General features: G+C 43.6%; 2 protein-coding genes across 2 annotated transcripts; one reads left to right on the top strand and one right to left on the bottom strand.

The window, feature by feature from the left end:
- The first annotated feature begins 3,299 nt into the window (after positions 1–3,299).
- Positions 3,300–6,878, top strand: LOC123154803 (multiple organellar RNA editing factor 2, chloroplastic). The gene is made up of 4 exons (XM_044573436.1): positions 3,300–3,771; positions 3,917–4,014; positions 4,108–4,173; positions 6,448–6,878. The coding sequence occupies exons 1-4, from the start codon at positions 3,371–3,373 to the stop codon at positions 6,591–6,593; spliced, it is 711 nt and encodes a 236-aa protein (XP_044429371.1). The 5' UTR covers positions 3,300–3,370; the 3' UTR covers positions 6,594–6,878.
- Positions 6,879–7,325: 447 nt separating this feature from the next.
- Positions 7,326–15,256, bottom strand: LOC123154802 (protein ENHANCED DISEASE RESISTANCE 2). The gene is made up of 22 exons (XM_044573435.1): positions 14,729–15,256; positions 13,900–13,974; positions 13,308–13,361; positions 12,748–12,813; positions 12,300–12,400; positions 12,163–12,221; positions 11,958–12,074; positions 11,817–11,857; positions 11,610–11,710; positions 11,430–11,525; positions 10,734–10,798; positions 10,581–10,652; positions 10,329–10,484; positions 9,973–10,193; positions 9,847–9,883; positions 9,607–9,740; positions 9,426–9,527; positions 8,866–8,910; positions 8,350–8,490; positions 8,178–8,273; positions 7,910–8,011; positions 7,326–7,820 (listed from the first exon to the last, which is right to left on the bottom strand). The coding sequence occupies exons 1-22, from the start codon at positions 15,014–15,016 to the stop codon at positions 7,704–7,706; spliced, it is 2,286 nt and encodes a 761-aa protein (XP_044429370.1). The 5' UTR covers positions 15,017–15,256; the 3' UTR covers positions 7,326–7,703.
- Between the last annotated feature and the right edge of the window lie 218 nt (positions 15,257–15,474).

Genomic DNA, 15,474 nt, shown 5'->3' with positions numbered 1-15,474 from the left:
CCCTATGCTTTATACGTAGGCTCTAAAGTATGCTATGTTGTGTACTGCACCTGAAGGGGTACAAGTGTGATCTAGGAATGGATCACAGGACAATGGTCAAGGTTATCCTTAGTAACTGGTGGACTAAGGAATTTTCTCGATTATGGAGGTGGTAAAAGAGTTCGTCGTAAAGGGTTACGCCGATGCAATCTTTGACACTAATATGGATGATTCTGAGTAGTAAACCGGATTCGTATAGTAGAATAGTTATTTGGAATAGCTCCAAATAGAGCGTGGTAGCTGCATCTACAAGATGACATAGAGATGTGTAAAGCACACACGGATCTGAAAGGTTCAGACCCGTTGACTATAACATCTCTCACAAGCATAACATGAACAAACCCAGAACTCATTGAGTGTTAATCACATGGTAATGTGAACTAGATTATTGACTCTAGTAAACTCTTTAGGCGTTAGTCACATGGGGATGTGACTTTGAGTGTTAATCACATAGCGATGTGAACTGGATTATTGACTCTAGTGTAAGTGGGAGACTGTTGGAAATATGCCCTAGAGGCAATAATAAAGTAGTTATTATTATATTTCCTTATTCATGATAATCGTCTATTGTTCATGCTATAATTGTGTTAACCGGAAACCGTAATACATGTGTGAATACATAGACCACAACATGTCCCTAGTAAGCCTTTAGTTGACTAGCTCGTTGATCAATAGATGGTCATGGTTTCCTGACCATGGACATTAGATGTCGTTGATAACGGGATCACATCATTAGGAGAATGATGTGATGGACAAGACCCAATCCTAAGCCTAGCACAAGATCGTGTAGTTCGTATGCTAAAACTTTTCTAATGTCAAGTATCGTTTCCTTAGACCATGAGATTGTGCAACTCCCGGATACCGTAGGAATGCTTTGGGTGTACCAAACGCCACAACGTAACTGGGTGGCTATAAAGGTGCACTGCGGGTATCTCCAAAAGTGTCTGTTGAGTTGGCATGAATCGAGACTGGGATTTGTCACTTCGTGTAACAGAGAGGTATCTCTGGGCCCACTCGGTAGGACATCATCATAATATGCACAATGTGACCAAGGAGTTGATCACAGGATGATGTATTACAGAACGAGTAAAGAGACTTGCCGGTAACGAGATTGAACGAGGTATCGGGATACTGACGATCGAATCTCGGGCAAGTATCATACCGATAGACAAAGGGAATTGTATACGAGATTGATTGAATCCTTGACATCGTGGTTCATCCGATGAGATCATCATGGAACATGTGGGAGCCAACATGGGTATCCAGATCCCGCTGTTGGTTATTGGCCGAAGAGTTGTCTCGGTCATGTCTACATGGTTCCCGAACCCGTAGGGTCTACACACTTAAGGTTCGATGACGCTAGGGTTATAGGGAAAGTATGTACGTGGTTACCGAATGTTGTTCGGAGTCCCGGATGAGATCCCGGACGTCACGAGGAGTTCCGGAATGGTCTGGAGGTAAAGATTTATATATGAAAAGTCCCGTTTTGGTCACCGGAAAAGTTTCGGGTGCTATCGGCAACGTACACCAGGTGGGGCCACCAGCCCCAGAAGGCTGCGTGGGCCAAGTATGGGAGGGGACCAGCCCCAGATAGGCTGGTGCGCCCCCCCCCCACCAAGGCCCAAGGCGCAAGGAGAGTGGGAAGGGGCAAACCCTAGGTCCAGATGGGCCTTAAGGCCCACCCTAGGGCGCCCCCCTCTCTCCCTCTCCCCTCTAGCCGCCACCCTAGATGGGATCTAGGGCTGCCGCCCCCCCTTGGGGAGGGAACCCTAGAGGGGGCGCAGCCCCTCCCCTCCGCCTATATTACTTGAGGTATGGGGCTGCCCAATACATGTGATTTGATCTCTCTCTTGGCGCAGCCCTACCTCTCTTCCTCCTCGTCTCTCGTAGTGCTTGGCGAAGCCCTGCTGGAGTACCGCGCTCCTCCACCATCACCACGCCGTTGTGCTGCTGCTGGACGGAGTCTTTCCCAACCTCTCCCTCTCTCCTTGCTGGATCAAGGCGTGGGAGACGTCACCGGGCTGTACGTGTGTTGAACGCGGAGGCGCCGTTGTTCGACACTTAGATCTGAATCGACCGCGATCTAAATCGCTGCGTGTACGACTCCACCAACCACGTTTTTGTAACGCTTCCGCATTGCGATCTTCAAGGGTATGAAGATGCACTCCTCTCTCTCGTTGCTAGTCTCTCCGTAGGAAATTTTTTGAATTTCTGCTACGATCCCCAATAATAGCAACTTCTGTTGTTTTAGTTGGTTGCATGTTTGAGACCTGCAGACACGTATGTTGTGATTATATCAGCACGCTTGAGGCAAGTTAGATGACCATAAACCGTCAACACGTGGCATGCCCATGAAGCGCTAGAGCATGGACTTGCCCAACCGCTGGTGAGGCTGCGTCGCTCAGGTGAAAGGAAAATAACGAATCTACATTCAACATACGGGTGGTAGTGATGGGTAATCTACATAAATTTTTAAGGGTAAGAAGCGCACCGTCCTTTATTTCAGGTAGATGCAAAACTCAGCCGCCATGGCTCCAAAAACAAGGCCTAGGGTTCCCCTCCCTCCTGCCGCCGCCGGTCCATCTTGTTTTCGATGAGAGAGTGGCGATGAAGGTAGCATGTTTTCGGCTTGCTTTAGTGTTTGTAGTCGTCGCTAGATGGTCTACAGACTTGGGTGTAATTTTTATTATTTTTAATGTTCGTTGTATTACCATGGTTGAAGGTAAATAGGTTGGAAATATTTTTTGCAAAAAAATTTAAATATGATCCAGTTTTTCATTTGTTTCCACCAATAATCTCTAAATGCATGTGCCATATACTAGTGTTCTTTTAGGGGTTGCCATATACTAGTAATAATAATAAAAAAATTAACACATCACCTAGTAATAATAACTGATTTTAGGCGAACCAACCAATGATTGGATGGTTAGAGGGACTGTGGTACTTTCAGTCCATCAGAGTTCAAATCCTGGTGCTCGCATTTATTCCTGGATTTATTTCAGGATTTCCGACGATGCGCATTTAGTGCGAAGAGACGTTCCCGCCGCCGACGAGGTGCCTATGATGACTTCGTAAATCTCAAGATGATACGCCGGCTCAGTATTTCGAAGGTGTTTATAGGATAGCTTGTGTCTCAGCGCTTGTGTCTGTACTGATGTTAAAAAAAATAACTGATCTTGAGTAGCTCGCACATCCGGCCCGCATTTGGCCTACAGGCCCATCTGAGCAAGAACAAACCCATCCTCAACTACCCAAAACCCATCACGCTCACACACACCCACCCCACCTCGCACCACCCGGAACCCACTGCAGCCGCTAGGGTTTTACGCAGATGGCCGCCTCCGCCGCAGCCACCGGAGCCCGGAGGCTCCTCGCCCGCCGCGCGTCCTCCTCCCCCGTCTCCATCTCCGCCCTCCTCCGCCGCGGGGGCGCGGCGGCGGCGGCGGCGCCCCACGAGCCGCTGCTGCGCCCGGCGGCGCTCGCGGGCGTCGCCTCCCGCCTCGGCTTCCTCCGCGGGATGGCGCGCCGGCCGGGCGGCGACGGCTACTCGCCGGCCCGTTCCGGAGGAGGAGGAGGCGGAGGGGACCGCGCGCCCACCGAGATGGCGCCGCTGTTCCCCGGGTGCGACTACGAGCACTGGCTCATCGTCATGGACAAGCCCGGCGGCGAGGGCGCCACCAAGCACCAGATGATCGACTGCTACATCCAGACCCTCGCCAAGGTCCTCGGAAGGTGCGCCCCCACCCGACCCGACCCGACCCTGATGTGTTCCCCTCATTTCTGTTCCAACTTTCAGATAAACACATGATTGCTGTGAGACAGGGTAGTGTAGTTCTGTATCTAACTCTTATTTTGGTTTGTCTTGTCCCGGATGAAGCGAGGAGGAAGCCAAGAGGAAGATTTACAACGTCTCCTGTGAGCGATACTTCGGTTTCGGGTGTGAGATTGATGAGGAAACATCCAACAAACTGGAAGGTTTGTTGTCCTCCCTCTGTACCTAGCATTACCCTCTTGTTTCTCTTTAGATAGAAGACTAATATATCTAACACCCCGTTTGGTATGTCACAGGCATTCCTGGTGTTCTGTTTGTGCTTCCTGATTCTTATGTTGATCCCGAGCACAAGGACTATGGAGGTAGGTGTTCTTCCTCAACCACTGCAGTTTTCCTTTAGGGGGTCAGATCATCTTGTGATATCTATATCATTTATAGCCTTCTAGGTGTTCCACATGATTAGTTATAGTACAGAATGGTTCTTATAATTGTAAAAACATAGAGTGACCCCTTTGTCAAGTGGCAATGTGATGAAGCCCATACACGCAATGTCTCGTTTAGGTGTAATGAACCACTGAAATGGGAGTGTGTATCTACCATAGCTAGAGTAACAGTTCATCCGAAAGGCGGGCCTAGCGCAGTGGTAGACTCTCTCCACTTGTTGCCTGGAGGTCCTGGGTCCGAACCAGCCTTACAGAATTATTGTGCAAGGGTAAGGATGTGTAGAAATTTTCTTTCCAGGCTCCACTTTGTGTGGGAGATTTGAGCACTGGGCATGCCCTTTTTTAGAATGGCATTTCTTCTGATCCAGACCTAGTCGCTGAATGCTCTAGCCCATCTGAAAATTTTGGAAGTCTTGCAGGCAATGTCCTGCTTTGAATGTCGATGAACTAAGATAAAATTTGTCTCTCTAATGGATCATCACCTTGGTAAAATGTGGTTCGGATCAGTGGAGATTAGATACTACTGGCACATCGCACATTTACCATTAATCTTTTTTGGAGTTTTGGCCAGTCACTATTCTTCAACAAATTTGTAACTGTTGTCCATCTTGTTGGCAAACATGGAAGCCTACTCAGTGATATCTTGCTTTGAATGCTAACAGACTAAGAACAATGTATCTCTAACGATTCAGCACCTTTCTAATTAGTGGAGATGATACATTAGATAACTCATTTACTGCCTTTGAATCTCTTTTGGGTTTAACCAGTAGTCATTCTTTACAAAAGGTTCTTTAGTCCATTTTTGCAAAGTTGTAAGGTCTTACTGTCAGTGTCCTGCTTTGAATGCTAGTGACTAAGAAAAGATGTCTCTCTGACGGTTCAGCTCATCAGCGAGATGAGGTTCTAATCATTGTCAATGAGACATTGCTGACACATTTACCGCCTCTAGGGTTGTTCCTTACTTAAAGATATCCATCCTTTTTTTAGTTTAGTTTGTGACCATTCTTAACCAAACATAGCTTAGTAGTCCATCTTGGCAAAGCGTTGAAGCCTACTTGGCGATGTCTTGCTTTGAATGTGAATGGACTAAAAATAAATGTCACTCTTAACTGTTCAGCACCTTGGCAAAATAGATGGGGTTCTGATGAGTGGAGATGAAACATTGAGTAATTCATTTACTGCCTTTTGATCTCTTTTGAGTTTAACCGGAAGTCATTCCATATGAAGGTTTCTGATGAGTGGAGATGAAACGTTAAGTAATTCATTTACTTCCTTTTGATCTCTTTTGAGTTTAACAAATAGTCATTCTTTATGAAGGTTCTTTAGTCCATCTTGGCAAAGCTGTGACGTCTCAAAGGCAATGTCCTGTTTTGATTGCTTATGGACTAAGAATAAATGTCTCTCTGACTGTTCAGCACCTTGGACAAATGGGGTTCTGATCAGAGGAGATGAGACAGTCAACATATATTCTGCCTTTTTCCTGTTTTGAGTTGAATTAGTGGTCGTTCTTTACTGAAGTGTTTTGTAGTCCATCTTAGCAAAGTGGTGAGCCTTAATTGGTAATGTCTTGCTTCAACTGGGTTGTCCTCAATGGAAAGGGCGCAGATCAGCAGAGATGTAAACATCTTAGTCAAAGATTACCAGACCGCTGAAACGATAGGTGGCTACTACAGCAGCTTTGGTGTACCTTTGTTGTGGTATCTGCCGAAGTGGTTGCAATTATTTGTGTACTTCATTGGTTTTGGCAGTAACCTGATTTAGTTTTTGGCAGACTTAAAGCAAATCTCTGTTATTTGGTTCTGCACTTCGGTATAGTGAAGTTGTTGAACAATACCAATAACATCACTCCCTCCGTTTCGAATTACTTGTCGCAGGTATGAATGCATCTAGATGTATTGTAGGTCTAGATACATCCATTTCTGCGACGAGTAATTTGGAACGGAGGGAGTACTATCTTTAACTGTCCTGTATAGTATGTCAATATCTTTTGGTTCTGCACTTTGGTATAGTGAAGTTGTTGTATAATGCATTCACGGCTATTATCTTTTCCTGTCTAGCCTGTATAGTATTTCGATATATTTGGATTAAACTATGTTTTTTAGATTTCCCTCATAAATATTTGATTTTGACGCTGAGCTGATCACTCTTTTAGAAGTAATGTGCTCATGTTCTCTGGTCCATTTGATTTTGCAGCTGAGCTATTTGTGAATGGAGAGATTGTTCAGAGGTCTCCGGAGAGGCAGAGAAGGGTGGAGCCTGTGCCGCAGAGAGCATCAGATAGGCCTAGGTACAATGACAGAACCCGCTACCAACGCAGGAGGGAGAACCAGCAGCGGTGATGAGCCAAGGTGCTCAATTGAAGATCAAAAAATAACAATCCCTGGTGGCTTCCGCCGGGTAAACTGAAAGGATAAATATCATCTACGGAATAGAAGAACTGCATGTTCACTGTATGCCAACACAAGTGTTTTCTTTTCTTCATGTTGGTGATTGCGCATCTTGGATGTATCAAACTAGTTATTAGAGAGAGCTTGGAAGTATTTGGAATTGCATCTTTGTCGTTAACTATACAGTCATGTGCCCTTGTAAATCTGATTTGCTGAATAAACTGCTATGTTTGTTCATTCTTAGTTGCTTAAATTTTCTGTCAATCTTGTTCACCTAAAACTGCATACTCGTAAGATAAAATTTGCACCAATAGAGTTATCCAAGTTCAGCGAAATGTTGGTATGACCTTTGGATTGTGTGTCATGTATGGAGTGGATGGAGGTGGGCATTGTTGAATTGTGGATCCAGAAGCTTATTTAAGAAAGTTCCAAGCAAACAGCTCCTCACAAAAATTTAAATCCCAGTTTATACAGGAACTGAATTGTTCTTGTGAGCCAAAATTCGGGCATTCCAACCATGAGACCTGTACTATGTGTACGCAGAGACTAAAACTGTACCTTCAATAACAATACAGGTGTATGCTGCATCAGGAAGATGGAAGAACGTGAGATCCAAATCAAAAGAATTCATAGCACCTGCGGCAACCATTTGCAAATTTATACACAACAGTTTTTGTAAGGATCTAGTGAAGCAATGAATTTAACTATTATTGCCAAATGTAGCATATAAAGTGCGAGGCATGGTACATATACACAATAAAGAATCAAGTGAGGTATCCATGAATAATGTAGCTACAGTACCACCGTTTCAACGGAAGAAACTGAAGAAGCGGCAGTTAAGCTAAGGTCCGCAGTATGCACATACATGAACTGCACCGTATAATCACCTACCAACTAGTAGCAACTGATCGATGTGGATGAAACTGGTAAGAAAAAAAAAAGGTATGCCGTATGAACTTCACCGATGATGCTTTACAAATTGCAAATTGCAAATTGCTGCAGTGGCTCAGACAAATGGAGGGAGGACTTTGAGGAAAGAACTAAAAAATCTGCACAAATGATTCACTTCACAGCTGAGGAAGTGTCATCGAGCACGGGAACTACGGCAGCGGAGGGTTCGATGTGCGAGAACCGTGCGGCGCCTATGAGTTGCTCCGGGAGCTCATCGTATGTGTTTGCCTGCAGGTGTAACAATAGTCAAAGAAATAATTAATTCCTTTGAAGTGGAATCTCAAAGACTTTGGCAACTATGATGGGGGTGATTTTACCTGTATGAGGAAAGCCATATCGACTACCAAGCTGGTAACTACACCAAAGACCAATCCCAGAACACCATTGGCTACTGCTGAGGATCCAATGTCTACATCAACCTGCACAAGAACGGGTGCATCAGAATGTAGACCCTGTGTGCCATAGATGACCAGAAGAATGCAGTGTTTATGCCTCGGTTATAACATCAACTGTTCCACTTACAATGTACTTTGATATTTTTTCCAATGGAAGTATTTTTTTTTGTCAGTAAAATTAGAGCCTTACTTCAATGTACTCCGGGCCACGCATGTAGCTGCAATCAACGGCCTTTCCCAATAAGCAAGGGGTACTTCCAACGCTTTGTCGCACTATCCAAGATCCCTGAGGAAGTCAATATGCTAGAGTGAGCAAAGCTAACATCAATGCACTAGAACGAATATGCATTAAAAATTAACACCTTTGGAACAGATGGGATAAGCTTCAGTCTGCTGTTCCGGAAATCATCGTCGCCATCGGCAAAACGCTGCAACAGCGATCCTTTTTTCAAGGATTTTGTGACGAAGTAGAGGATCAAACTGTGATGAGTTGACCCGGGAATCTGCAAAAGCATGCTGACTTAATGTACATGGAAGATAATTACTATTTTCAGAGGGTGCACAATGGTCATAAGATCAAGAAATAGAGGTTAAAACCATGCAGTGTATAATGTTAACCATACAAAAATTGCAGAACAGTATTTTGCATCTGTTCTCGTTTGTAATGTTTTATGGGACTATCACCACTAGGATGCTAAGAACAGATTCCTGAGCAAGCACTTTGTCAAAGTCAGAACCAAAAGTTCAAAAAATATAGTGCAAATGGAAATGACTGATACTTTCTGCAGTGCGCATGGTCACTGTTATTCTATAGAAAAAGCCCAAGAAGGGGGCAGAAAGAAATGAGCCGTGTGAGGAGTGAAAGAACTGGAGCTTACTTGTATGTTTACTACAAAGCTGAACATCCCCTTCTCAGCAGCAACCTACAGTTGTACAAGGTTCCAGGCAAAATCAATACATAAGAGTAGAACTTGGGGATTTAGTACCTCCCTTAAGTTCATGCATAGAGGCATACATTTACAGTGCTAACAACGTGCATGGGTTCTCATGCTAGCACAATAATGTGGTGCCGAGCTTTCACAAACATTCAGTATATTTTACATGATAAAAGACCTAGCTACTGGTATGCAAAGTACAACTATATGAAGCTTCCACAGTTCCACAAACTATATCAAGCTTCTAATAGTCAGTATCATTATACCATGAATGAAAGAAAATGATAGTGTGAGGTTTAAGAAAACAGAGAAAACGAGTATCTATTTATTTAATTGTAGTTCTGCACACACAAAAAGACAGTAATACTAAAGTATTCCAAATGCTGCTTTGCAGGTTAAGACAATGGGTGGTTCATGCGCTGACACAATCATATTGCAAGAATTACGAAAACAATTCAACTGAGATAAAATAGACAGTTAATTAACCATACTAATTTACTTACCTGAGCAGCACATCCTTTACGCTTGGCGACATGATCCATACGCTTGGTATCCTTAAACCAGTCAGCTGCAACAAGCTCCATAAGGTACTTGCCTGCAGATACCTGAAACTCAAATAACAACATAATAAGCTATTGATAATCTGCTTCTTCGAAAACAAGAAAAGATGTTGAACATTTGGACCTTTGATTTGTCATGTGAAAAGTTCTTGCTACGGACTTTGAAGATATTGCTATCAGGTACTGACCAACTGTTACGGCTTTTCTCATTTGCATCCTGACGAATAATGCCCGAAAAGCTGGACAAATCTATTGGATCTGGATCACCCAATATGATGCAAAGGAGTGAGATTAGAGTTGGGTGGTCATACAGGTAATTTGTACAGATATTGGAATACAAGATGCAGTTGGGTAAGAAACGAACCAGAGCCCTTTGCGTCACTGTCAACATTGCCATCTTCCTGTACATGAATTGCAATGAGATTTTAGCATAGTGTACCAACAGATAACTTCTTGTAAACAAAGGAATAGCTCTGGTCAGGGTTATCACCTCCAAGCTAGATTCGGGAGCTTGAAAGTCATCATCATCTTCTGACTCATCATCTATCATATCCGAATTTTCGTTAGCCGAGTCTGCTTGTTTGGTCTTTGAGTCAGCCTTTTGATGTTTCTGATCCTTTCTAAAAGTGGGCACACTAGCCATAGTATTCATCACAGGAATCCTCGGAATTGTGTGAACGTCATCATTTTGGGAAAAGTATTCACGCAATCCTGGAAATATATACAAATGCCGAACAATCACGGACTATTAACAAAAAGGAATACTGAAATGAGCGGTTATGACAAGATTTTTTTTTTATCAACAGGTATTCAATTCATGCCATAACAAGTTACAAGAGTTGTTACCAGCAACGCAGTTCAGCATCTGCAGCACAGAGTGGTACTGGAATGATGTGACGTAATTCACACCCCATCCTTTGAGATCAATTTGCATAAGGTGTTGAACTTGAGTGCGAGGTCTTCCATTCACGGGTTTGAGAGGAGTGATCTTGAAACCTCCACCTGAACTAATAGGAAGTTCAGGAAAAGATAAAAGTGACAAAACCTGTTTTTAAATATCTCAAGATGAGTAGGATTTCTAACAAGAAGGCAAATTACTTTCAATAGAAGCCCTCGCAAATCCTGGTTGGGAGCCACAGTTCGGGTGTTCAGTAGATCGAAACAACACAACTGCAAGTTTAAACATGAAGCATCAAACAAGATGCTTTAAATGGATGATGTAACTAGAAATAAACTTACTCTAAAGCTTACCATAACTTCCATCATCGTTGCGCCGCCAATATCGTACATAACAAAGATCTCGTGGCCAGACAATCCTGCAGGCTCAGTTGTTTACACAAGGAAGAAAATCTGAGCTAATGCAATGTAATATACATATTAAAAACTTAGAATCCATAGCGGCCTTATGGTTCTGCCACATAGACATGCAGCTTTGTAGTCGTCTACCAAAGTAAGCAGACGAGTCGCCTATTCGTTGCTGTCATGTGGTACATTTTATATCTCACCCCTGCTGCCAGCTCCTCTGGTAAGTTGGTTTCGCTTCATTGCCATTCATTTCACTTTCACGTTTACGCAGCAGGCTTAAGTGTGGATACAGAGACCTACTATATATGATCAGCGTAAACTATACAGCATGGCTGCTTATTGCCAGATAGTGGAGTATCCAGCCACCAAAAAGTGCAAAATACTGAATTTGCTACTGAGTCCAGATAATGCCAATCCTACAATGCTACAGTATATGATATAAAAGCCAAATTTCGAAGTCTCGAATTCAGATTTAAACGAGTCAAAGTCCATGCTCAGATAGTTCATTGACCTGCCAGGGTTATCCAGCCTACTCTTGTTATTTTAATAGGAGTTTCAAGTTGTAGCAGCAAGCCAGCACCAGGTAAAAGACTTACAATTCAACCATCATGCAATTTGTTGATACAACAAAAAGGTACTTACATTGAACACCAATTCAGCTGTAGCCGATGATATAGTATTGCAGTGTGACCATCAACCTCTTCAACTAAACTCCCATACTGGAAGCTACAATCCCACCTACATTGGAGTGTAAAGAAAACCTAGATCAACATACATATATCAATATATGGGCAAGCAGAAAGTAAAGGAGTACACACTTACTCATATCTTGTTACATCCATACTCATTATCAGCCCAAAAATGGCTTCACATGTGGCTTCCACGACACCAACAGCCCTCATTGATCGGCTACAGCTTCTTGCCTGCACATGGCATTTTTTTTTGTTTGTAAATATATCCTCTGGTTAGCAATTAGCAGGGGTTTCAGCACCTCTCCAACATTAAATCAGTATAAAAGAAAGTACATACAAGGTATTCGACCTCCACAGGTTCTTCAAAGATGCGCAACCCTGCCAATGATAAAAACAAGATACTAAATTTAATTCCATATGAAACAGGTATGGCCTCTTACGGATGTTACAGATCTATGTAAGGAACTAAAAAACTTGCCATTCTGGCATCTAAGCAGCCGCCAGTTCTTTCTAGAATTAGCTTGATTGGTGTCGTTCTGATTTGACAGACCAATATCAGGCTCTTTGGTCCAGTCATGTACAGAATCAGGAAGGCCTAGAAGAAGAAATGGCATATTTAAAAGTCAAAATCATTAATATAAAATAATAGATTTTGGCAGAAAATGAGTAACCAAACTTCCTACCCTTCCCTATAGTTGTCCTACGAAGCAGAATGGGACGGGGTTCCTCTTCGTCTTCAGGTCTACAAGAGAATATCATTTCCAATTAAGTATTAACCGGAAGAACTAATCTACAATTACAAGTACGAAGATTCACTTGCCCACTATCAGGGTCAGAGAATGAAAGCGGTCCTCCAAGATCCATGTCAAAGTCCAGTGACGCAAAAGCTTTACGGTTTTTAGCTGTCATAGTGTCCTGTTGCTGCATAATGAAGACCTTTATCAGAATGGAATATGGTGTTCGCCTGTTGTAGTTATACACAATTTGGCACTGAGTTCTTCTGGGTAATTATCCACTATGTGACTTAATACATATTCGTTGGTGCATTGCAAACTCCGGAAATTTACCAGTTACCAGTGTTTTATGGAATCTACGAGGGAAGAACAATGGAGTGTATATACAGTCTAGCTAACTAAATGTTATTCACTTGCACACAATGACCAAACGAGTAAATAATAATAAAAAACGCCCATGATGTCTGATTATATAATGTTTACAGCAATTGACATATGCAGTTACAGTTTTTCAGACCTGCTACACCTGATTACCTGATTGATAAGGAGCTCTATCTTCTTTTTCCACACTAGGGCCTCCTCGATATTACGTGCACCCATCTGGTTGAAGAATGATAGGAACATGAATGATGGACAGTAATAGCAATGGTTTACTATATACTCATGAGAAGAAGTACTGGACTGAGAAGATTGCCAAAAAAGGGAGTCCCCCATTTCAAAATTGCCAAACTTCAGCACATAAGTTGCATAACATTCACTTCATTATCAAGCAGAAGTAATACTCAGTCCCATTTTGAAAAGCTAGAACAAAGGAAACATTATTTAATATATAAGCAGACCCACGTGATGAGTATATTATTGCCTTTTGAGGCTAAAAGAGGTATATCATTTCATTTGCAACTAAATTATAGTCATGAAAATGGTGCTACTATTCTGCCTTCCTATTTTCCATTGCAGTATATTGTAGTGGTAACAACAATATCTAGCAAAGAAAAATATGTTCCAAATGTAGGAAAAGGCACATGAATTAATATGGATGTAGTCAGATGGTTCTAAATTCTGATAACATTGAAGAACTCGGCATTGTAACGAACCGTGATTGGATTGTCCTTTTCTTTCTTGTTGTAAACACAGAGAACGTAAACCATCTGCGAGAGCAAGATAATGAGTAAATGTGTGGATGACAGTGCAAAATTAGAATACACATCAAAATTCATGCATATGCTGGAATATGCACATATATATGGATATTAACCGTACAGCAATGTCTGATAATTTGGCTAAATTGATCAACTGTGCCGAAGTAGACACAATATATTACCATTTTAAAATTTCCAATTTGATATGTTGTGTGTTCACTTTGTATGTTTTACCTGTTAACATAACAGTTTACACAAATGATCAAAATTATTATATGTCAGTTTGTAGGTGAAATACATGCCACACTATTTGTTGGCAATCCTATTCTGCTCAGAAGTACAATCCTCAAAAGTAAGGATACCAATTTTTCTGACTCTAATGGCAGAGATTTTATTCAAGATTAAAAGCTAACGACAAGTGAATTTCATGTGCAAGGAACTAACACACCTAGTGCTCTCGACCAGCATTAATTGGCACGCTCATTCTATAAGGCATATAAGCATATTACTATTTGATGAAGTAAACAAAAGGGAAGAGCGGACTTACTTGTCCATGATGTGTTTTAAGCCCTCTATCCTCCACTCTGCAGTTCCCATCTACGTGAAGAGACTTAAGTGGCACCTGCACATCCACAAGATTTGCTCCAGAAAGTTAAATGCAAGCACCATGCCCCTGTTGCGGAATATACCACTCAAACAATGTACTGGTATCAAATTGTCACGTTTTTTTCATTGTATTGGAAACCTCTTGCTAAGGCTCGAACAAAGAGGAATGCAGCTAACTGAAACTTGTCGGTTCCCACAGAAACAGGGGAATTTGTTCCAAGCACTCTTACCCTTAACCCCATCTATGTGCTGTCCATCTATGAAAACAGCACCTTACAAGATAACAGTAGACTCTATTATTGGAACAGTAAAAGAGGTCATCCATGTGCTCCAGGCACATCAAGCAAGTTGCTCACATGATTCACAGGAAAAAGAAAAACCCCACAAATTCAAAGAAAAAGCGCTTAGTCAAGAGCAGTTTAACTTATAATGAAAAAATTCGTTCAGCTTCAGAGTTTACAACTGACACCAGCTCACTGCACGAGGAAACATTGAATTCAACCCAGCAGATCCTGGCCTAACTATGGCACCGAACTGCTCTCCGCCCAAAGTTATTTACCGCAAGTAGAACTGACAACCGATTGAATCCCCCGATCGCCCTCCCCCGCTCCACCCAAATTGGCCAGAGCGCACCACGAGCTCGGAAAAATCCCGCTGAAAACTCGCCGGGGAGCAACCGGAGCTCTCCCCGGAAGGTGGACCGCGACCCCAACGACTCCGACAAGCTAATAACTGCACAGTATGGAGCTCTGAAGCTGTGGAGCACCTACCATGTTGTTGTCCTTGGGCTGCTTCTTGTAGTAGGCGAGGAGCTTGTTGTCGAGCACGAAGTAGCGGGTGTGGAAGAAGGACCTCCCGATCTTCCGCCGCCCGTACCGCACCATCCACCCCTCGTGCCGCACCGCCGCGGCGTCGGCGCCGCCCATGGGCGGCAGCAGCAGCTCCCCGCTCCGCGCCTTCGCCGCGGCCGTGGACGGGGCGGGGGCCGGCCTCGGGGGAGGGGCGTCCGCTCCGCACGTCCGCCCGAGCTCTCCGCTCCTCGAAGCCGACGAGCTCATCGTCCTCGGCCCGCGTGGGGGTGGAGCTCGGTCGTCTGTCTCGCCTCGGCGGCCTGGTCAGTGAGCCATTGCCCGGGTAGGCGGGGAGGAGGAGGAGGAGACGGGGAGCCCTGGGGTAGGCCGGCAGCCGGAGTCCGGCGAGGCGAGGCGCGGCGGCGGAGGAGGAGGGGGGAGCGGGGAGAGGACGGCGGCGAGAGTTTGTTTTTGTTTCTTTCGGAAATCCAGGCGGGGATAGCTAGACCGGAATTAATTACTGTAGTCTTAAATAAAATCCACTAAATTATTGATTTTTTTAGGGACCCTAAATTATTGATTTCGTGTTGGCAGCTTTTGTTTCCAGCTCTCCTACTACTGCTTCTCCTTTTGCTACTTTTCTCTGTAGCACCTCGTGTCTAAGTCAAATTACTCGTTGTGCAGTCCGCCCCTCTTCCTAAGATTTTGGGAATTCTTCCCTTTCC

The sequence above is a fragment of the Triticum aestivum genome, chromosome 7A (genome assembly GCF_018294505.1).
Source record: "Triticum aestivum cultivar Chinese Spring chromosome 7A, IWGSC CS RefSeq v2.1, whole genome shotgun sequence".
Classification (NCBI taxonomy): Eukaryota; Viridiplantae; Streptophyta; class Magnoliopsida; order Poales; family Poaceae; genus Triticum; species Triticum aestivum.
Note: the sequence above shows the minus strand (reverse complement) of the source record. Positions and strands in the feature narration are given on the sequence as shown.